We start from the raw sequence: 24,619 nt of genomic DNA, 5'->3' as shown, positions 1-24,619 counted from the left end.
GTTTCGGTCCTGAGCGGGACATTGTTGAATGTCTTTTTTTCCTTCTTTTTGAAGTTGGTATTGGCTATGTCTGATGAGTTGTATGTTGTGCAGATTATGTGATATGTGTCCTTCCCGCTGTTTTGAACCAAGACTTTTATGTTGCCTCTATAATCATGATCTATGATGCCCGCTAAGATGTCCAGGCCATATTGCCAAGCTATGCCTGATATAGAAAACTAATAAAGAAACATTGAAAAAAAAATCACAACAGGACCATCATTAAATAGCCTAGATTGTGAACTACTCTTTCTACACTTAACGCTGGACCATCTATCCATGTTTCCCTCCTACTGATCTACAGACCACCGACATACAACCTGACCTTCAGAGAAACATTTGTAGATTCCATAACCAGCATCTCTGCAGAACAGGGCTGTCGTATTATACCAGGAAACTTCAACATCTGGTTTGAAGAGAACACCAACTATGCCAAATCACTGACCTCCCAACTATCCACTATGCACCTACAACAAATGGTGAAGGGGGCAACCCACAAAGCCCGAAACACTTTGGATGATATCTTCTTCAAAAAACACAGCTACAATTGCACCCGTTACACATTCTCTGGAGCAACCACCTTATGATATCTTTCATTCTACGAGCTCCATTACGAGTACATACCACCGAAATAAATCTCTAACTCCAATTGAGAAAAGAAAACTATAAATCCCTCTACACCAGACTAGAATCTGCTAAACCACCAAACACACCCCTTGACACACTGGATCACAGAGACCTTAGATGCAGTAGCACCGAGGAAACACTTCAACTGCTCCCAAAAGAAACTGCCTTCCAGATGGTTCACACCCACCTCAGTGCCTTGAAGAAAACAAACAGAAAACTAGCCTGGGAGAAAGACTACAACAGACAGGACAAAATTGCATACCAAAAACAGATATGACTTTATAAAGCAGAAATCCTAACAGCAAATAAAACTACAAAAACACCTCTCTAGAAGGAACATGGCATGATAACCTGTTCAGTGGTTTTTCCCCACTTTGAGAGTCCGCAGCCATTGCTTTTTGTTCACTGTACTTTTCACAAAGGAGGAATACTCATTGCATATCAGTCTTTGTCCCGCCCACAAGTGCAGTCCAGAACCAAAATGCCAGGCAAACCTCCTTTGAACAAGAGTACCAACGGGAACCCCAGACACGTGTTTCAGCCTTGTTGGGCCTCATCAGTGAGGTGGAGCAGTGCCTCTATGAGCACAGTAAGCAAGGGGTCCATGCCCAGGTGTTCCCCCAGGTAACTTAGGGTCACCAACCACAAGCTGGCTGGCAAACAAAACTACACTATGCCGAACACATCTGAAAATTAAGCAACGGGGACACAGGTTAGCCATGATGTTGGTTAAAGACTTTTATTGACAATAAAATGGGTTGGGAAAGTACCTCTCTGACCCTGCTCTAAGAGGTATTTCCCTACCTAAACCAAAACTAAAGATCTGTCTGTGTCAGAATGTCCAAAACAAAACAGTCCTGTGTACAAACTTCTATTCTGACCCTCACACTACAACTAAATTCTAAGGTGAAGATGGAAACCTCTTTAACCTTAAGTGGTTTAGGAAAGTGTTCATAAAGGAAGAATAAATGGCTCCAACACTAAAGTTGTTTAAGGATAAAGGTCCTTGCACCAGATGGTGGTTCTGTTCCCCTGGATTCCTCTTTTACTCTTGGTGTTTCACAAACAACAGTTCCTTGTGCCTTTCGTGGCCAACAACAATATTGACACAGAAAACTGTCTGGTTTTGTAATTTGGTCTCTTTCAGGGTTCCTGGTATACATTTCTGCCATGGTTTTGCTCCTCCTCTCTTGGATAACACAATCCCTTTTTCCTAGTCCTAATGTTTCTTCTCAGGACCTCTTTATTTCTGATTAACACAATCCTTATTACTCCCTGGTATACTCATAGGTCTTTTTTTGTTTTGGGTACCAGGGTATCCTTGACTGCTTTTACTTTCTCATTCTGGGGTTGAACTAGCTCATTGCCAACAGAACATCCAATATACTTGACTGCTGATTGTGCCAAGTGGCATTTCTTTGGATTTGCTTTGAGTCCAGCCTCTCTCAATACTCTAGTAACTAGTTATAAGTGTTGTAAATGTTCTTCCTATGTCCTATTGTGGATGATTATATCATCGATGTACGCTCCACAGAAAGATGCCTAAGGCCAGAGGACTTGGTCCATTAACACTTGAAAGGTGGCCGGAGCCCCGTGTAGCCTAAACAGTAATACCTTGAACTGAAAAAGTCCAATGTGATTGGAAAATGCTGTTTTCCCCTGGTCCTTTGGATTAACAGGTGCCTGCCAGTATTCCTTCTTCAGATCAAGCATGGAGAGGAAAACAACAGCCCCCAATTGATCAATCAGATCATCTTTCTTTGGCATAGGGTAACTGTTAAATTGGGAGACCGCGTTTACCTTTCTGAGGTCAATGCAGAATCTCCATGATTGATCTGGCTTGGCAACAAGTACCATCTGAGAGTACGAAGGGCTCTGAGATAGCTTGATATCGGCTCTCATCATGTTTTTCACCTCCTCTATGATGATGTCTTTTCTACACTTGGGTATCTGGTAGGGATTTAAGTGGACCACTGCCCCGGGGGGTGTATGGATATAGTGAAATACCCCCTTAACTTGACCTGGCTCAGTTCTAAATGTATCTGGGAATTTTTCTACGAGGTACAACAGGTCTTCTTTCCAGTTTTGAGGCAGGTTGGAAGGAATCGTGCTATTCTTATTTGATTCGTCAGACAACAGACTTGTCAATACTACTGTGGTATTTTCAACATGGTTTTCCCTACACTCCTTGAGATTTATATGATAGATATGGGTCTTAATTATTTGGTCAGGTTATGATACTTGATAATCACGTGGCCCTGTTTGTTCTATCACTTCATAGGGACCATGCTATTTGGAGAACATCTTATCATCAGATGAAGGAAGGAGAAAAAGGACTCTTTGTCCAATAGAAAATGATCGAAGCAAAGCTTTCCTATAATGGTAACCTTTCTGATGTTCTTGGTCTTTGACCATATGAGTTTGAACTATTGTCCTGACGGTGGCCATGTCTTCCTTTAACCGTTGGGCTGTTTGGGAAAGGGGCAAGATGTCTTCCTCCCACTCTTCCCAAGTCTCCTGCAACATGTCAAGGTCATCCCATGGCTCTCTGCCATGTAATAGTTCAAATGGAGAGAATACTGTGGAGGTTTGTGGGGTCTGTCAGGCGGCAAAAAGGGCCCAAACTAACTTCTTTAAGATATGTTTTAAGGTCTTATTAAACTGTTCTACTAATCCACCAGTCAGTGGGTGATAAAGTGTTTTTATATGTAGAATGTCCTTTACTTCTGACATTAGGCTGCTCATGAAGGTAGTCACCTGATCCATTAAAATCTCCTTCGGGGAAACAACTCATGAAAAATATGGGATCAAATGTTTGAGAATTCTTTGGGTTGCATTATTGCATTAAGGGAATGCTTCAAGATAGCGAGTTGTATAATCCACTATTCCCAATATTTATTGGTTACCAAGTTTTGATGGTTCAAGGGGCCCAACTACGTCCATGCCTATACAGGTAAAGGGCACATCAATGATTGGTAAAGGTTGGAATAACACTTGAGGGTGCATCTGAAAACTAGTCTTCTGGCATAAATCTTCTGTGCCATTATACAGTTCAGTCTGTTCTGTGCGCATTATAAATCCAAAAATACAAATACATAAGGCGCAAGTAAGCACAACGTTTTCACATCAGCATAGATCCCTGGCTAGTAAAAACGGCTTCATATTTTTGCTTGGGTTTTATCAATTCCTAAGTGACTGCCTGTAAAAGGGGAGAAAGCAATCTGCAACACAATTGCTTCATGACTTTTGGGTACAATTATCTGCGACCTCTGTGTACCATCAGAACCAATGTCTCCTCTATGTAGTAGCCCAGTATTTAGGAAAATAATTGCTCCCCTTTCTCTCTGCCCTCCTCCTTGGGTACCACCTGAAGGAAGGGATCATTCATTTTGGAAACCCTCATATCCAGAATACTTTTGGCTTCTTCTCCAAGGGCTGTAGGTGTGTTTGACTCATATGTACTGGGGGGGATCTATGTCTGCCTCCCCAAAGCCTTTGCTGCCCCTCTCAGTTTCATCAGAATGTTTTATTTCCTTTGTTTTAGGAAATAGAGCACTCTCTAGAATTCCCTGGGCTATTTATTCTCTTGCCTATATGTGATATGTGCCTTTCCCGCTGTTTTGAACCAAGACTTTTATGTTGCCTCTATAATCATGATCTATGATGCCCGCTAAGATGTCGAGGCCATATTGCCAAGCTATGCCTGATATAGAGGCAAGTCTAATGTAAGTTCTGGGTGGGGTTATGAAGACCAAATCAGTTGGTATTAAAACTTGGCCTCCCGGTTGTATCAACTCTCCCTACTACTACATAAATCAAACCCAATTGAATGTTCTGGAGCTACTGATGGATCGGAAGCTCTGTTGCTAAGTTTCTCAAAGCTGAGGGTCACCCAGTTTGTGTCAACTGAGCCTGATCCCACTACTGCCACCATATGTGAGGAGTCAGGAATGAAACTCGGGCACAGGTTAGCCATGATTTTGGTTAAATACTTGTATTTCAAATAAAAGGGGTTGGGAAAATGCCTCTCTAACTCTGCTCTAAGAGGAATGTCCCTACATATACCACAACTAAGGATCTGTCTGTGTCTAAGGTTCTATTATGACCCTCACACTATAAACTAAATTCTATAGTGAAAATGGAAACCCCTTTAACATTGGATGGTTTATAAATGTGTTTATAAAGGAAGAATAAATGGCTCCAGCACCAAAGTTCTTTAACCCCATAAGTGCCAAGGACAAGTATGATCATTATTTTTGCATAGACTTGCATAATAGCCTGGCAGTTAAGGGGTTAAGGATAAAGGTTCTTGCGCCAGAGGGCAGGTCCCTTCCCCTGGATTCATCTTTTACTCTTGGTGTTACACAATCAAAGTTGTATTGCCATATAGGTTCATATGTTGGGCACTGCCACACAAAGGGGGATAGTCAAGTATGTGATGGGAGACTTGGTCTTTCACAAAGTTAATGTGCCTATGATATAAGTGTAGTTAATGTGAAATGAAAAATGACTTTGCTTGGTTCTGGCTACAACTCTTTTGATGGCATCAGACCAAAGAGCAGCCTGTATACCAAGGTCATATCCATTACATTTGAGGTGTCTGATCCACATGTTTCCTTTTGGAGAGAGGCCCAGGTGAGGTGGGAGGCATGCAGGACAACAAAACCGTACGTTTGAAAAACACTGGATCTAGCAATAATAATCCACATATAGGGCAAATTAATTACCTCCTATCTTTTGTAAATCCATACAAAGGTAATACAGCAAGTACAAATACTGAGATATGACCTCTTGTAAATTACCTCTAGAGGTAATTAGTCCATTAGCCATTGAAGTCTTATCAGGCTTCCAAGTGGGAGTTAACCACAACTCATAATCAGCCAGAGCATTAACAGTTACCACCAATGATAACTGTAATTCTGTTTACAGGAATTGGCACTGCTAATAGCGCCAAACTTCTAATGAGGCCCATATTACCAATGAAGTGCCTTTTTCGTAGAACTATCTTGGATGCATAGATCACTTATGTGTCAACCAGCACACGCCCCACCTACACGATCATTACATTCGCAAAGACATTAACGACAACATGTCTTTATAGTGTTACTATGTTCATGTCACAGTAAGAGTTGACCACACATTATTGTTAATGCCACGACTGCAGCAAATTTGAGTTGCTACTTTGTGGCATCAGCCATCTGAGAAAGGAAGCAAATTAACAAGTGCCTTAGGATGGAAATGCAACCCAGCGCCAGACAACCTTGTGACTGCAGAGGTCCTGGGACTTGGAGAAGGAGTCCGCAAAGCGGGTTGGCTTTTACAGTGACACTAATTCGGAAAGAGAATCCTTATAGCAGCAGTGAGAGATGTTTGGTTTTAGTAAGAAAGTGTGTGTTTTTTTTCTTCATGCCACATGAGATGGGGCTGAGCAAACCGCTTCTATATCATGTGCCTCATGCAGATGCAGCAGATTAAAACAGCAATGCCAGCCCGGGAGGAACACCAAACTCCACCATGAGATGTGTGTCACCATCTGAAAAAGACTTCTATGCATGCTGAGACTTGAAGGCATATGATTTAATATAACAATTTAAAATACAAGTACCAGCATACAAAGCTATGGTCAGAACTGGCTGACGCTGTGGTCCATGGCATCTGACCAATAAACACCTATGGCCTGGAGGAGGAACTCGTAATCACCAACTTTGAAAGCACTGTTGGTCTTCTGATGTGTCAGAAGATGCCAGTGTAAACATTGATGCTATAAGGGCAAGGTACCTTACAGTGCTGAAATAAGCAGGAAACACTGAGTTTAGACGGTTAAGACTGAACAAATATTAGCAATTTGTATAGGCTTTCACAGAGTAACAGATGTTGAAATCCAATAGTTTCTACTGTTCATTAATGGGTGTAACGTAGAGTGATAGTCCACCCAGTGCAGTGCTCAATATCAGCTACAAGGCTCTTAATGATCATGATGATTTGTATAGCGCTTTCACCAAAACACTGTACAGAGAACATATTTGCATATAATAATCACAAAACCGAAGTTGGTACTCATTTATCAACCACGGAAGGATGAGAGCCTGAGTTGGCCTTGCTGGGATTGAAACATGTGACCTCCAGATAACAGACGGATTGCAGCAGCCAGTGCTCAAGCTCCTGAGCAATATTACTGACGATTCCAAATATCCACAGTGAGTTAGTGCCTCCAGCATGAGAACCTGTTTTTAGATTCACTCCCAATATCTGTATCGCCCAATCCCTGTGGTTTCACCCTGGCTGACTGTGAGGAATGTGAGGAATTTGACCGGAGCTCGTTCACTGTCTATATTTATACTTGATTCTGGTCTTTTCATTGAATGTAAGTGGTATATGCATTTAGATATTCTTTGATGGGGGAGAGTCCTCTCAATATTCCTATTAGATAGGCGGCACACCACTGGCCTCCTAGGGAGAGCTTTGCCCGTGAGGGTCAGGGTGTTCTTCCGACTAGGGAGAGTCTACATGTGTTTTGCGAACATGATATGAGCATTGTCTTGCTTTATATAACTTCTCCAAAGTCTGGTCTGTTGTACATTCATTAGTGCCAGTACCTGACTCGCTGAATGAGTAGTGGGGGTTAGTAGGAAAATAGCATTTTCAATAATACTTCATGAGGCAAAGAAAGTTGTTTGGTGCATTGGAACTAATGGTGACTCTATACCTGGTGAGTGGCAGCATTGATAGCGAGATGAGGCACTGCCACAGATGGGTAAGTGACTGCAATGGACAGAAAGGGAGCACTAGTATTGATTAGCGAAGACATAGGACTGGTGCTGAAAGTGGGGACAGGCACTGAAAAGAGGAGCCCTTCAACTAACAGTAAAGAGAATTCATGAAACGTTGACATGGCTTGGATGGCATTACACATAATGATGTTAATACAAAATACAAGGGTTTATGATGGCACAAGGGTATATGGTGGGAGTACATGGTCACCTGCCATAGAGTGAGAACCAGAGCATATCATGGCATACAGAATGGTTCATGGATCTGGCATTCCACAGGATTGCCAGGGCATATTATCGCACTACATGGGCATATGATGCTAATACCAGCTATATGATAAGAGCACCTGATGTTGTCAAGGTACTTGCACAAATTAATGTATTGCCATCATAGGTCATAGGTCATAGGTCAAGGTATTTCTAGTTATTGCCATTGTACAGCCAGATAATCGTCCCATATAGAAGATATTGGCATAAATGATGGAAATTCCTGTCTTTTGGATGGAATATCTAGCTGTAGGTTTTTATTTATTTTATTATTTGTATTTAATTAGTGTCTTCTGGCTTTAATGAATAGGCCTTAACACCATATATTACATAAAATCAATAGCGTTATTGACATTTACAGTAATTAAAATATAAAGTAGAAAAGTAGAGATATAAGAAAATAATTTCTTCCATTTACAATTCTAATTTTTGAATAAAGGAATACAAAACTATACATAATGATCTTGAATAATCTGAGTCGATGCACTCCCAAAGCGAGTCCACGGCGTGTAATCTGAGACCATCCATACATTTTCCAAAAATAACATTCCTGAAAGAAATCATACCTGAGCATTCACAGACCAAGTGTTTCAGGGTCTCAACTGAGACAGAGCATGGGCTATAAATTCCATCATCCACACCTTGCAGCGACATTCATATTCTCTGGCCGGTAGCAAGTTTAATCGAAAGCGCAATAAGATTCTAAAAAAGCCCAAGATGGGTACAATAGAAGGTAGGCTGACCTTATTTAATTCGGTCTAGCTTCTATAGGTCTTTGCTTTATCACAAGTGCTCATCCAGTCTTGTAGACAAATCTTATTCCTAGCCTGCAAGTTGTTAGTTGCTTCCTCCCCGAAACTAGTAGATACCATCTTCAGATAGGTGTGACATGACTGGATCAGAACACTCTCACTGGGGGCCCTGGACCTGTCCATCTGCTCAAAGATGCAATGTTTAGGAGCTGTATAAATGTTTAGGCATAGCTGTGTCTTTTTCCAGCCTATTTTTGAGTTTAACGAATTCAGTCACAGTTCTGTTCTGATGATTGCATTTGGGGCTGATTGATGGAGCCCCAATGTGCTTTTCCAAAGCAACCCTTCCACATAGTCAAAATCATATTCAGCCAACTGGTAGTAGGTCTCCAGCCCATAGCAGATGGTAGGAACTACTTTGCATCATGAAACTTGAGCAGGAGAATTTGCCAAATCCTCGATGCAATGATGTCATTTGGCATAACATATGCTTGGTCTTAGCTATCACTTGCTCTATCAAAAGTGTCTTTCCTCTAGTCCCATAGATGTTACATCCTGCATATCTCATATATTGGACTTCTTCAATTTTGTTGGATAGACAGCATATAAATCAGGAACACTCGATTCCCATACCCTCTGCTGCAGGTGATTGATCACAAAGCCCGCTGTTGTGGTACCCACCAATGTTTCCTCTAAGCTGTGCACATGTGCGCTTGCCCAGCTTCCTTCTGAGTGCCGCTCAGAAGAAGTTTAGCAGCGCACACAGACAATTCCCATCCTAAAGAATTAATAAGGCACAAGCCACAGCAGTTATCTGGCATTTGCTTTCTCTCCTAATAAAACTAGATTATTCAAACTAGTCTTCATATTCTGGTAGCCTATTTCCATTACGCTACTATGAAAGTGTAATCTTAAACACCTCAAAATCCTAAAACGGACCACAGCCTCAAGAGGTTAAAACAAATATGAAAAAGTGGCTCCATGAACAGAAGGTATAGCTCAGATATGCCAACATACATCAGTCAAATAGCCTTTCACCCTCCACCATGCCTCCAATATTTGACTCTACCACACTTGTACCTTATGGCTCCAACTTCTGCCTCAGTCCACATTTAGATATTACAGGACAACCTTGACTCTGCCTAAGTTGGCTCTGAGAAAGGTTACCAAAGTTGTACCTACATCCACTTGTTTTATGTTTGTTGTAATATGAATAACATTCAGGCACCAGAATTTGTGTTACTCATGGTGCCTTAGCAAAAGCATCAACCACACTATGTAACCCAACTGTGAGCTCAAACATCCGATACGGACTGTCAGTAAGCAGGCTACTTGGATGTGTAACCTCCCCCCATGGTTCCTATGTTTTGTACATATGCATCCTTTCCAGGTTTTCAGAGTTCCCTTGGGCATGGGCCTTAACTAATTATATGAAAACTCTGTTATAAAAGAGAAAGGGTTTCACTGAGCACTTGTATAATCCTACCCAATAATATTATGGTGAGGTATCTTGCATATAATCTTATATGCACTGCAAAATAATTGTGTACATGCAGATTTGTGACATTTTCTTAAACTGCCCATACAAGCACAGTGAAGCTTTAAACATGTTTTGCTTGTAAAGTTTTGTGGGCATGCAAATATACTGGTGATTGTTTTACAGCTAAAATCCCTCACTTTTTACAGAGCCCTGCCAGCTAGCATTGGAGGCTAGCACATGAGCTGTGAATTGTCTTGCCTGTAGTGGGAAGGGGGACTGGGGGTTGGACCCAGGAGAACATTCCTTGGGGGTGAAACACAAATCAGCAACTTTCAAAAACCAAGTCAGATGTTTCAGCAGTACAGCACCGTGAATTAAATGTGTTTGTTTGCTGAAGGATAGGAAACTCTTGGAGCAGTCTAAGAAACTGCACCTTCTGTTTCTTTCTATTCTCATTAGCAGAGGGCTTTTCCATATAATCATGTGGTCTGTGTTTAGTGCCCTTAGCATCCCCAAACATCTTGTTTAACTGATAACAGTCAATTGCAGAAGTGGGGTCCCTTTCTTATGGAAGATGGAACTCAAATTGCTGTTCCTCTGAGAATGCTGCTATTAACAGAAAAGGAAAATGCTTCTGTTTCCCTTCCACATGCTCCATAAGAAACCTCAGTAATGCTCGTGTTGAGTTTTGTCTAGGCTGTGGTGAGGAAGGGTGGGCAAAACTACAGACTGTATTATGTGCCCTGCCATTTCATTTCCTATGTCAGGGTTGCAAGTAGGGCTCTGATGATCTTTTACTCCCTGCATGGAATCAAAAAAGATTTTTCAGGGAGTAAAAAAGTAATTTGCTTTGCCAATAGGGATACTTCATGCCTATTAAAAGATGTTCTTTCCCCTTAAAATTCCTCCTGAAATCAGTAGAGTTCCGTCCTATTACACTGCTCACCTGGCTACTGTTTTGAAAATATCAATGGAGCTTAGTGGGTAGAAGCAGGGGGTAGGCTCATATATGTTTATTGTTTAATGTTTGTTTGGTACATTTTCTGTTTTTTAGGGTATAAAAATGGGTGATGGTATGCCTCCTAGCTGCAAGACTGGCTTTGAGTAAGTGTTGTCACAGCTCAGTTCACAGTACAATGTAATGTGGATGGTGAGCAGAGGCACAGGAATTCTCATCATATTCTGTGGTGCAGTCATTCTAATGTCATTTTCATCCTTATACACATTTTCTCGTGCCCTTTAAATTACTTCATTATAGCAGAGGTTCCTTTTAGTTACCATTAATCCATCTGCCAATATTGTATGCTGTCTAAATGTGTTGCCAGCCACATCAGTTATGAACGATTTTTTGTTTTTTGTAATAAAGATGAGTTTTTTGCCAGTGGAATAAAACGATTTTTCTGCATTGTCTAAGAAGGATTACTTTTGATAAATATTGTGACCAAACCGGAAAGGAGAAACTCCCTTACAAACGCTTTGGGAATGATCGCTCACCGACTATGCATGTTCACAAAGTGGCTTACCTCGTTAGTCAGTTGTGCACATGGAAAATAATGTGCGCACAAAGGCCATCCATATCCGCACATAGAGAACAATAATTAGAGGGAACATTGGTACCCACCCCTTTGCGGAAACCAAGCTGATTTGGTTTTGGATAGCTGTACTACGCCAACACTTTGTATATGATGTGATTACTTGAACGACCCTGCTACACAGTACCCCAAATGTGTCTATATTTATATATTCAATGAAAGAACTTTGTTAAAGGGACGTTATGGTTACAAGTAAAACTGAAAAACCCCAGAAAGTCGCCAGTTATGGTAAGCTAAGCAACCATAACTCGTGCCACCAGTGTGCACCGCTTAGACAAACACCCAGTACATGGAATATGACCTCACAATTGTCATTGCTGACATCACTGATGACATCACATATCTGGGCCACTTGTTTTTGTTCACTGACATGTATGGGCTACTTTTTCTTTTTAATGACAATTTTAGAAATTAACCTTCTTATATCTTCTTAAAGTACTTTCTATAGAGTTAGATTTGACCTCATAATGCACATGGATAGGACAGTATGCAGGCCTCAAACACACAATTAATTTGTGTGCATGATAATCAACTCTAATGTTATTGTCATTTTTTTGGTGCTGTTGTTTCTCTCTTCCTTACTTTAGTTTTCCTGTATGTGGCTCTAATTTGTATGCATTCAGGGTTTTTACATGTATTTTTTGTACTAACACAAGTGTGTTGTAAGTTTGAAATTGTTAGCTATTTATTCAATGTTTAACATTACACAAAACGTTCATAAGGTAGCATTTATTAATTTTCTTTTGGGAATTGGCAGATAAAAAATACTGTACTTCTTTGGTACATGCTGCAACCATTGCCAATGTGTATGCATGATTAGGTTCTTGTATTAACAACACTCGGATATAGTGTTTTCTTTAGATGAGAACATTGTTTAATACATTAAGTAGTTTATGATAGATCTCCCGATCACCCGTGACATCTTACTAACATTATAAACACTAACCCTTGTAGGGACTGTTAATCAAATTTATTTCAATATGTGATGTCATCAGCGATGTCATCGATGACATTTGTGATGTCATCTTTCATGTACTGGGTGTTTGTCTAAGCAGTGCACATTGGTGGTGTGAGTATGGTTGCTTAGCATTCTAATAACCGGTGAATTTCTGGGGGGTTTCGGTTTTGCTTGTAACCATAATGTCCCTTAAAAAAGTGTTTTCTTTGAATTTTATAGGTTTTTATTAGTGTAATTTAGGGAGCCCACATGACAAGGGTGCGGGTGTTGGGCTCCCACCTTTGCCTCTGTCTGCTGTTATGTCCTGGCCCCGAATGGGCGCCGTACCGGGACTGCCTGTGGACACGCCCCCTTCTACTTCTTCCGCTCTGGCCCCAGCCCGCCAGGGTGAAGCCTGCGGGACAAGGACACGAGTGTTGTGCTCCCACAGGGTGTTAGGCGCCCCCTTGGGTGGGGGGCAGGGAGCACTTGTGCCTGTGATCCCCAGGTTCAACTAAGGTTCAACTAAGGTGAGGAGGCATAATTGGGGGGGCATTTTGAACTGCTTGAGTGACTGACTCTGTTGTTACCCACCCATTACACCATGACAACCACGCCAACCATGACTGGAATGGATCACATGGTTGCCCCTACACCCTCACCCCCACAAAGCGTCTCGATGTCTAATCACCTGAAAAGAAAAATATTAACCATAAAAAGGAAAATCCTGGCGCTGCCCCACGCGCCAGGTGCTGATTTCAGGGTGCAGCCGTGCAGCCCTACCAAGCTCTCGGGTGATGCATACCAGTTAATAAAAAAAATCGATCACTTTTCGGGGGGTACCCTCGATGTCATAGGGCGTAAGGTTGCTGATCGACAGGAAAGGGACAATGACTGCACCACCTTGGAGGACTTAATGCGCAATGGTGAGGTCGATCCCAGTAAGGCTAACACAGGGAGCTAGCTACTTTTAGCTCTATAGCAATAGAACCTGACATTGTTGTAGCTGTGGCTTGAAATTGTCCAACCCTTTTGAATCCCGATAGAGTTCTGCCCCTAATCTGATGACATTTGGCTTTGATGGAGGGGATGAAGGTGGAAATGATCATGCACCCACGGATATAGTGCCTGGACCCCCGCCGAAGAGGGAGCAGGGAGGAGGGGCCTGGTCACTTAAGAACATTCCACCTACATTAGCAAAAAGAGAGCCCAAATCCCCCAACGACAAGGCGCAAGGCATTTGTGTCGAAAATGGGCATCAATGGAACGCCATTTCTCTCCACACCCCGAACATCACTGGAACACAGGTCCCCCCCCATTCCCCTCTTGGCCCAATACAACAAAGGTCCCATAATGGTGTGTAAATGCATCCTGGTTCTAAGCGAATTGTCAGGCTTAAAGAAACTGCTGTTAACAATTCCCGAAAACTGTCAGGGAGGCAGAGTCATGGGTAAGTGACAACTAAGTTCGGAGGACTATATAAGGCCCCCGATACATCTCCTGTGAAACCCCATGGCACCCTGCGAACTGATCCAAACTCAAAGGAAATTATGGGTGACCGCATTTCTTCGCCTGAGAAGGCATCCCTGTCACAAGCTGAGCGCACCACCAGTCCTGAAAATCCTAAACAGCAGCAAAAGGTTGTTCAAACCTCAGCAGGGGTAGCATACGGGCAGGCACATCAGGGCTCGAGAAGCACGCCTTGGAGCGGCAACCAAGGTGGAGGGGCAGGTTATGCAGTAGCCATACGGGCCTCTAACAATATCAGTCACAATGGCCATGGATCCCAAATTCACTGAGCTCAGATGCACAAGTACATAAGAGGCCAGCATGGTGGAGGGTGGATATTCCTGCATGGAGTCCGTAGAGGCTTGCAGGACCAGCCTGAATCCTGGGACTCCTTAATTAACAAATGTACCCAACGGCTCCGAGCAGTATGTGAATGCCGCTCCTTAATCTGAGATGATATCATAAGCTGTGTAAGGTCTTATCACAATGGGTGACGCACCTCTGATACCATCTGTATTGAATTAAGGGATGAGAGGGTAGCCACTAGAATACTAGGAATGGCCACAAGATGATGTTTGACAACAGGTACTACAATTGTAATCAGCGTCTTCCCTTATTCCATCAATGCCTCTCTGATTGAAACAAGACCACTGCACTCATTGCTTTCCGGATCTAATACAGTCCCACTGAGAAGTCAAGGGGGCACTTAACGGAAGTGGGATGGCAGCCCACATGGACAATTGACAGGTCCCTCGTGAATGTTGGGGTCGTTGTTAACAGACTTGGTCTGGGGCCTGTCTTCACCTTGTACTATAGTTTTATTACAGCCTGACAGCAGGATGATAGTTTAAGTTAATGCAAATGAATTTGAGTAATGGATTGTGTTTACTTTGTACTTTGATGGCCTTGTGGCCAAATAAAGTTGATACTGACTGACTGATTAGTGCAACTGAACCATAAAATCCCTTTAACAAAAGATTTTCATTGCATTTCGTGGATTTTTTTTAGTGCAACTTAACCATAACGTCCCTTTAGCAATGTTTTTTTCAGTGAATTTCATGGGTTTTACCAGTGCACCCTAATTTGCTAAAACTTACTAATATCATACTTACCCTAATATACCAATATGTTTCTTCAATTTAGAAAGTTTCACCTTAAAACTGTGCCAGTAGCCACCTTCTAGAACAATTTTTAACACTTGTATACACTTTTTGCTACTTTTTCAACAGTTTTTCTGTTCGCCAATGTCGCGAACGTCTGATGTCATCTGGGGCTTTTTGGACAGTATCATGTGACCACGCACACACACGCGGCATGATGACATGTTCGTGAATGTGACCCGCACTTCACAAACAGGTCTGCACTTCATGAACAGTTTGGAACTGCATTTTTCAGCTCCTCTAGAAACTTTAAAGCTCAAAATGTACCCTTGCACAGTTCCTACACCAATTCTTACTCATTATCCATTAGCAATCTAGCACACAGCACATACTTGGGAGAGTATTAAGAAAACTGCTATTTATCTTAAAAATGTCATCAGCTATTGCCATCCCTCCTCCCCAAAAGCCAACACCACCAGCTGGAGGACCTATACAACGAAAGCAGCGCAGTACTTCAAAAGACAATCAAGAAGACCAGGAAGATGAGGTAGAAGAAGTGCCTACCTCTAGCACCCAGAAAGAATCATGGGTGTGGCAGTTCTTTACCACTGTTGGAAATGTACCAAAGTGAAATGCACTTGTACTCAGTCACAGACAACCCAGGCAGCACTCCCACGGGACCACATCCATGCACCGCCACACCGAATCCAACCATTGCAATGCACTCAGAAAGGCTGTTTCTTGCCGAGGAATTAGTAGGCTGTCTTCTTCTACCTCATCTTCCTCAACCAATGCTGTAACCACAGAGCCTACTTCGGCGGCACACAAAATCCCACCAGCTACCTTGCAAGCAATAAAAGATGCTGTTGATCCATATCTTTCGAAAATAACAGTACTCTGTATGTACTGCAATATACCACTGTGCAGGGGGGGGGGGGCAATTTCAAAGTGCTTTTGAAGCTGTAATCAAGGTGCATGAGAAACACTGCCCGCTACCTGAGATTTAACACATGTGCAACATCTTCCCCTGTCCACCTGCCCCTCCATATCTGTGGTTATTTCCCTCCCACCTTACTTTCTGGCCTCTCCTGCAAAACAAATGTATGAAAAAGTTACCTTTAGCAACCACCTTTCACAGTTAAAAAATGAAACCAAAGAAATAAGTGTAGAGACTCCATATACTTTACATTTTTAAATAAACTAGTTAGTTACAATAAAATTCTACAACATTCCCATTTGCTTTTTCTACTATGCTAATGGACATATGTATAGTAGAGAAAAAGAAAAAAGCACAGAAACAAATGTCTGTCCGAAATTCTTCAGTATGCATAGTGCTCCTCTAAAGGCAGATATGCATTGTGCAGTGACAGAAGTGCATAAATAAAAGGGGCAGTATGGATGGACAAGTGTTCATGGGAGCCCAGGAGTGAAGTGCCAAGGAATGCCAAGGTGGGAGGCCACTAGCTAATTGCTGGGGCATAGGAGTCCCAAGGGCGGGGTACATCTTAATTGTAACGTCCCTTTAACAAAGTTTTTCCTGTCAATTGAATAAGTTTTCATAAGTGAAAATGTTTCATAATGTTACATCACTGTATGTAAGTTATTAATAATTCCTCTTTTAACATGTGTAATAACACTATAAACCTCCTTTAACAAACATATTTTTTGCAAGGCGTACTTATGTGAGTCATTATCAGCAGCACATACCCCAATAGGCAAATCAGAGTAGACATTTGTCCTTGCCAAAGGCCAGTCCCGTTGCCCACGGCAGAAAAGATATATCACTATTTTTGTACTTACGTTTCGATACTTTCAAAAAAATATAACACAGGACAGATATGCAGATCCTTACTAATTTCCCTCATGCAAGTTTGCTGCAATCCCATCCAGCACTCTGGGCTGCAGACGCAAGCAGAATATTTTTTCCCATTTCAACCTAGAGCTTTGGCCATGCCGCATGCCCCAATAAGTAACTCTGAGTAGGCATTTGTCCTCGCCAAGGGACAGGCCCATTGTCCATGCACCAAGGGTTCAGCATTCTGCATGGCCCAATAATCAAATTAGAGTACAAACCTATGAAGTATTTTCAGGGCAGTAGAATGGGTAGATCACTGCGCTTCATTGAGTACTTCAAACAGATTACCCTGCTGCTGTTGATGGGGTACTTTTGTGAAGGTGCCCTTCCTTCTTCAAATGTTAGGTTTCGAGTAGGAGAGTGAGCCCTTTTCACCTCAGCGCTGGGTTAGTCAATAAGTAACTATTGTCGTAATGAGGCAGTCTTCAAAACCATTTTGATGCTATATTTATTGTTACAAGTCAGCCGACACATGATTCGACTCTCCAAGGTCTTTGTCAAGGCATGGGGATTGTGGGCCAGTCATTAGTGTGACATTGTGGAAATAAATCTGGCATCCAATCCCAATATATTGTTGCACCATGGTCGCAAATAAGGGTGGTTAATGATTTCAAGGGGTGGCCTGCTCACCATGTGGGCACCTGGTTCAGCATACTTGGTAATTATCTGCTGATTACCATTGTCTCAGAGTGTAAGCAGCAATCTGTTGATGTAATCCTGCGCTGCATCTCAGGGTGTAGCCACAGACAGAATTTTTGTCACGGGCAGAATTATTTTTCCCAGGCAAACCTATCCTGATTTTGAACAACGTCACCACATAGCCAGTCCCTGATAGCCATGCCCACTTTAACCCCATTGTCAGTCCTTTGTGGTTATGACCAGTAGCCAGATAATCCAAGTTTTGGCCTTTGGCTATGACTCCAACAAACAGGCCACTACCCATGGTCAAAGGCCATGACTCGGACAATCTGGCCACTGCCCATGGCCACAGGCTATACCTCAGTCACCAAAGGTATATCACTATTTTTGTACCTACATTATGACACTTTTCAAAAATAAAACACAGACACATTTGCTAAACCATGCTTTCAGGTCCATGCCAATGTTCCTTGCACAACTTTCCTGCAAATCCATCCATGTTTTCTTTTTTTAAAGTGTCAAAATGTACGTACATAAAATAGTCATACAATTCAGCTCCCAGTTGACAAAATCCACTCAAACTTTCCAGAAAAATTTAAGATTGCGTCTATAATCTTTTATAAATCTTTTGTGCACATTCGTCAAACGGCAACAAAGTTATAAGCCATCTAAAATTGTTGAACAAGCCCCTCTCATTTTGCCTCCTCTTCAAAAAATCCCACCAAACTTAGCAAGAACATTCACATCTGGGTCTTAAATATGTTTGCAATCTTTTGTCTAGATTCGTCAAACAGCACCAAATCGATAAGCCTTTCAATTATTTTGGGACCCCCTCTAATTTTGCCCCCTCTTCACACAATCCCACCAAACTTTGCAGAAACATTCAAATCTGGGTCTTAAATCTTTTTGAAAATGTTTGTGCAGATTCGTAAAATGGCATTAAATTTAAAAGCCTTTAAAATATTTTGGGACCCCTGTCTAATTTTGTTCTCTTTTGGCAAAACAGCACCAAAATGGGTAGGCCCAATGCAATGTCACGTCTAAAATGATATCACAGTCACGTCTAGAATTATATCACAACACTTCATGCAGTTTCATTGAGTGGCGCCAAAGTTATACCCCATCCACAAAGTGCTTTTTACCAACCCTGTAATGCAAAAATATATATGGATGCCCCCGAACATCTAAGATGTTCGCGCACATCATAGGGCTAATTTTTTTTTACCTACTTTGTGTCAGTTTTAAATAAAACTACTGGACAGATTTACCCAAAATTTACAAAGGCACGCTTTCAGGACCAAAATCATTCAGGCGGTTTGGGCTGTAGGCGTGAGCACATTTTTTTTTCTGTTGCGTATATTAGGAAACAACACATTTTTGGAACCCCTATAACTTTACCCTCCCCTACATAAAACCTTGCCAAACTTTGCGCAATCAATCTGACGGGGCCATATACTTTTTTGCAAGGTTTCGTGAGGATTCATCCAGACGGGGCGAAGTTATGAGCAGCCCAAAAAGTGTTCTTCCTATGGGTTGAGCAACTTAACTATAATTAAAGGCACGCTACCGCAGGCCCTGTAATATACGCACACTAACAAAACATATATGACTCACAGGCACAAAACACATCACAAACCACGCTCATCTATAGATCGTAGACAAATGCACTTACAGAAAAGCCTGACCTATTGGCTTTGTCCCTGAGCAAACATAGCTTGTACATATGTGCATGGAAGTTCATGACATGCTGGTTTTTCACATTCACTGTACGTTTGGAAATGTTGGTGTACTTTGGACTAAATGCAGCCAGGTTATAATGACTTAAATATTTCCATTTATATTGGAAGTGGAGATTGAAAGATGACTCGTTTAACACAAGCCACCATATATCACGTGTTTAGATTATCAAATAGATGAACTGTGTCACTGTCATCATATGCTGATAACAGTAACGAGGTGTTAGGAATTACTCTTCGACAAGAAAAATAAGGTGGTTTTGTTTATAATATTCCGATGGACAAGTTTGATAGAGTGATCGAGGTCTCTATTTTGCACAGTTTGCCTAATGACCCAACAAAACAAGATGTCAGTGCGAGGCGTCACAGGACCATGTGTGGCTCAAAGCTGAATTTAGTGCACCTCAGGTGCACCGTGTCAATGGCCCACAGCGAGCATTAATTAATCATTGAGTGGAGCCGATGCTGGAGGCTAACGACAGGGGTTGTGTTTCCATGTGTCTTGGACTGGGAACTAAGCGAACAGCTTCCACGCGGTGAATTGGGCCTGTCGTACCCAGACTGTGGCCTAGCTAGGGCCCTGTGCTTAAGCCTGCGCCAAGCACTCCTACAGGAGGACTCGGGTTAGACAAGGGTTCAGCGCTTGCAAGGACTTTGCTCCAAGCCAACTTTCTCTTGTTGAACTCTTGGCCCCGCTGACATTGCGGTTTTGCTGCAGAGTCTGGCACTTGTCCCTTGTGTGTGACGGAGGTGTTTACTGCACGCCTGTGTTTAAATATTTAGGCGCGTGAGAGAGTTCTATGTTATGTGGGGAGCTCTAATGCGACGCATGCCTTGAATTTATGTATTTTATTTATTGTGCACTTGTTAGGCGCTTATACAGCAAGTTAGCTCTGTTTCAAAGCGCCCACAGGGCAACAGGGATTGAAACAATAAATACATTGGAGAATAAAGACAAACCTACTATGCTTTGAGAGAATTCAGAACGTGCAAGTGCAGGGAGAAGAGGGGAGTGGGGGTAAGTGTCGGAGTGTCTGCGCTCGTGGGTGCGCAGCAGATATAAGTGCCTAGAGCAGTAAGTGCTATGAGGCGCGGAGCCGCATTGGATAGGTGAGTGCAAGCCTACAAGATGAAGGAAGGTGGGTGCTGATGCAAGTGCTGTGAGTAGGCAGACGCTGAGGCCTTTGGGTGTGGAAGGCCAGGACCCCGAAGGACACATACGGGTTCTGGTCACCAATCACAGTGACTGAGATTAGCAGAGGAGGGAAGGAGGGAAGAATGAGGTGAAGAGGAAAGTCTTGATGAGCTTCCGGAATTTGAGGAGGGTCAGCTCAAGATGAAGAGGAAGGGGGAAACGTGTGTTCTCTGTTTAAAGGTAGTAGTATGTTTTTTTTTAAAAAAAATGTGTTTCAGGAAGAAGGCTAATGAAAAAGGAAGGAAGGAAGGAAGGGAGGAAGGAAGGAAGGGAGGGAGGGAGGGAGGGAGGGAGGGAGGAAGGAAGGAAGGAAGGAAGGAAGGAAGGAAGGAAGGAAGGAAGGAAGGAAGGAAGGAAGGAAGGAAGGAAGGAAGGAAGGAAGGAAGGAAGGAAGGAAGGAAGGAAGGAAGGAAGGAAGGAAAAGGAGGGAGGGAAAGAGGGAGGGAGGAAAGAGGGAGGGAGGAAGGAAAGGTAGAAACGGAACGTACTGAAAAGGAGGATATGGAGAAAGGAGAATTAGCACGTACCTCAAAGTCGCATCCACCCTGTGTTAGCAGCCACTGTAAACAGGGCAAGTTGCCTGTGGCTGCCGCATCGTGAGCCGGGGTGGCCCCATTGCGCGCTCTGCTGTTGCCCGCCACCCCAGCCTCCTCCACTAGATACCGGAGGCAGCTGAGCTTCCCCGAGCGGGCGGCGTGGTGGGCCGCCGAGGCACCTAGCGGGTCCCGGGGGTCCGTCTTTAGCAGTCCCTCCGCCTGCAGGGACCGCAGGCTGTCCAGATCCCCAAGGCGGGCCGCGATGAGGGTGCGCTCCAGGGCCATCGTCCTTCCCGGGGAGGGGATCAGTCAGTGGGGTGAAGTGTCTTTAGAAAGTGGGAGTCGATGCCATCGTGGGATGCCCTGGGCTGCAGGCCAAGGGCTATGTAACTCCGATCAGCGGGCAAAGGCGGTACCCAAGGAAGACCTTCACCCAGGATGCCGCCTGGGCGACCCTACCTAGGGGGCGTCATGCTCGCGACTGGTCTTGAAGCGGACATCGTGCATGCCAACTACAGGGATGCCCTAGCGTGCAACAGGTGAACGCGTCCAATACAATACCCCTTCCTTGGACAGCCCCAACTTCAGCCACGACGGCTTCTAGGAAATGCACACTGATGCCGGAAGAGCAGGGCAACGCAGCCCAGTGGGCTGAAAGTGGGCAACCCCAGCCCAGGGCAAGTTTACAGGGGTCTTCTGGGGCGGGTGGGGGCAGCCTACCCTAGCGGAGACCTGCTGCAAACAGGACAAGGAAGGAGGTCCGCTGGACCAGTTCTGGGTGTAACAGAACAGGGCACCCCTACTCGGCACTCGGGATCCCCTCACACATGGTGTCTTCAGACAGGCCCGGCAGTCGGCTCCTTTGCTCGGTTCATAAGCGGTTTAACATCATGCTCGTCTCAAGGTCGCCCCCGTGCCTCCCTCCTCTCCGGCACTGGATCCTCGAACAAGTTGCCCAAGTGCGGCCGATCGCGGTGAATTCTGTCCTGAGCGCCAATCTCGTCCCCTGGGTGTTGGTGGTATAGCTGGACTTCTCTTTACTATCCCCTGGCACCGGCTAGGATGCAGTCCTGGGATGAACATAGCAGGTGCTTTACACGCGATCTCTCCCCTTCTGGCGTCTCGCTGCACATGACACAGACACCAGCTTCTGCTGGGCCCCCTCCTTCCGGCCCACGTCCCCTCTGTCTGCACTGTGAGGCAGCACAAAGAGCTGCACTTTCAGCTTGTGTAATCCCCCGCCTGTGGCGGCTCAAGTGTAGATCCGGCTCCCGCGCAGCCCCGAGCCGGACCAGCCCCCACCATCCTGCTTCTGTATTGGCTGGCCCGGATGAGCTATTCTTCTCCTCGATAGCGCCTAGAAAAATAAAAAGCGATGGATGGACCACTCAACAGCTATTGCTGGACCTATTTGCATATGGGTCCAAACAATGCATTGTTTGCTGTACTTTCCGGTTAATATGTAACCCAGCATGTTCACATAACAATATCAGCTGACTGGAGGATGAACGAAACATATCTTGGCTGTAATTAATGTGTGCACATTTTGGAATTACCCTTGAAATGGAAAATACTGGGAGCATTTCCTGCTCGTCCCTTTTGCGTAGACTTCAAAAATAGCCTGGCACTTAAGTGGTTAAGTGCTTATAAACGAATACCACTTGTGGATAAACGCTGGGAATATTGTAGTTGTCGAGGACCTTGGGCTCAGAAAACAGCGTGTACCACAAGCAGAGGTCAAAGTGTCCGAGAACTAAATGACATGACGTTGCATTACTTTTCAGGGAAATCCTTTATCGTTCCCGTTATTACTATTCCAAGACGGCAGGGAAGGGCACCCATGTGTTTTTATCACTTCCCCCTAATGGGAGATTCGAACCTGGGCCAGTGTTACATCATACTGCGCTATCTCGCAGGTGCTGGACTGCTTTTATTTATTTGGTACATTGCTTGAGAAATAACGCCCATTGCCAGCCGCTGTAAACTGCGCTCTGCAGTGATCTTTGCCTTCTGCAATTAAGCTGGGATTGCTGCAGACACTGGGGGTCATTATGAGTTGGGCGGTAAGGGATACCGGGCACCGGTAAGGAGACCGGGGCTGGTAATCCCTTACCGCCCTATTCCGAGGTCCCTTACGGGTCCCACCTGGAACGGCTGGTCTGAGCAGCCGTTCTTTACGGGACCCGTTAAGGGAACTTGGAGCTAATAACGGGCCCGCAATTTGTGGGCCCGTTATTAGTGCCTTCCCCGTTCCCATTGTGCCCTATGGGGGCTCAAATGGGAATGGGGAATGGCATTTGGAATGGGGACTTACCGGGTCCACCTAGGGCAGAATGTCCTGGTAAGTCCCCACTCCACCAGACCGGACCCGGACACGATTTTGAAGGCAGCCATGGCGCTAATAGCGCCATGGCTACCTCCAAAGTCGTAATGAGGCCCACTGTGTCTGTAAAGGTCTGTACAGGTAATGGGCGGACGGGGTGAGGTGTGGCTGGGGGGTGGCTATAGTCTTGGGCATGTCCATTAAGAGGTTCGAATGGTGGGTGCTTAGAAGTGGAAGGTTACCTAAAGCTGCATGCTGTGGGGGACACTGAAAAACTATTGGTGATCATTCAAATGCTTTTTCTTTCATTGTGTGTTCTTCATTCTTGATAGTGTTGTAAAACACAGCTGGGTGGAGTGGATGAAAGGAAGGACCTATGTATGGGGTTTTAATTGGGGGAGGTGTGTATGTGCTCAGTGAGTCGTATTCCCATGCTTATGTCACACTTTTTGATCAGTCAATTATTTTCATTGGCTTGCTTCATAGTCAGACACTCCAATACAATACCCAATTTGTTAAAGATTAGTCATCATTTCTGCACATATGAAAAAAAGGAATGTGGGGGTTACTTGCTCTCATACGTTTGAATGCAGCGATAACTTTTATTCCATATTTCATTGTACAAACATGCTACATCGATGAAATAGAGATTGGATAAGATAAAAGTGTAGTCAGACAATATACATTAACAAAATCAACAGCAACACATACAAAAACCCATGACGAATCTTCGTAAAAACTCATACTTCTATAAATCTTCTAAGTTCCTCCTTTACATAATATAAAACATCATACAAATAATCTTCATCATTATGAGTCATAAACAAAAACATGACATTCGTACATATCCTTATATTATTTTTAATAAAATGCTGTATGGCATTTTTCCCTAAAATCAATCAAAAGCTTGCAAGTTGTTAAAAATTGGCTTTTATCCTCATGTTTGCTCAAACCAAACTCAAGCGTCCAATCTAGACCCAACCTATTCATCCTTGCTTTTAGAGGTAGCACGTTTACCCTAATCATCAGCATTAACCTCCTGCACTCTGGGGATTTAATTGTATCTATAAATGTAGTTGCCCTTACATAAACGCAGGTGGGACTATAATACTTTAATGATGATAGTTCACTGAGTCAGGACTGGGTTAGATGGTGCTGGACTTCCACTCCCCTTTTCAGTTTTGGCTACTAGGGGGCTCTGAAAGCGCTCCCCTTCAGCAAAACCGTTGTCATTAAAATAAGAGCTTAACAAAGGAGCTTCA

General features: G+C 43.6%; 1 protein-coding gene across 8 annotated transcripts in view; it reads right to left on the bottom strand.

The window, feature by feature from the left end:
- The window catches only part of ESPN (espin), a 1,343,653-nt gene extending 1,321,368 nt beyond the window's left edge, over positions 1-22,285 (bottom strand). For 3 of the 8 annotated variants that reach the window (XM_069610298.1, XM_069610297.1, XM_069610299.1), the window contains exon 1: positions 21,026-22,277. In XM_069610298.1, the coding sequence (XP_069466399.1) occupies positions 21,026-21,319 (294 nt within the window). In that variant the 5' untranslated portion in view covers positions 21,320-22,277. Of the gene's footprint in view, positions 1-21,025 lie in introns of all 8 variants that reach the window. The other 5 variants (XM_069610294.1, XM_069610295.1, XM_069610300.1 and 2 more) reach the window with 4 other exon arrangements.
- Positions 22,286-24,619: the final 2,334 nt, after the last annotated feature.

This window comes from Ambystoma mexicanum, chromosome 8 (assembly GCF_040938575.1).
Source record: "Ambystoma mexicanum isolate Mex_15411 chromosome 8, UKY_AmexF1_1, whole genome shotgun sequence".
NCBI lineage: Eukaryota > Metazoa > Chordata > Amphibia > Caudata > Ambystomatidae > Ambystoma > Ambystoma mexicanum.
Note: the sequence above shows the minus strand (reverse complement) of the source record. Positions and strands in the feature narration are given on the sequence as shown.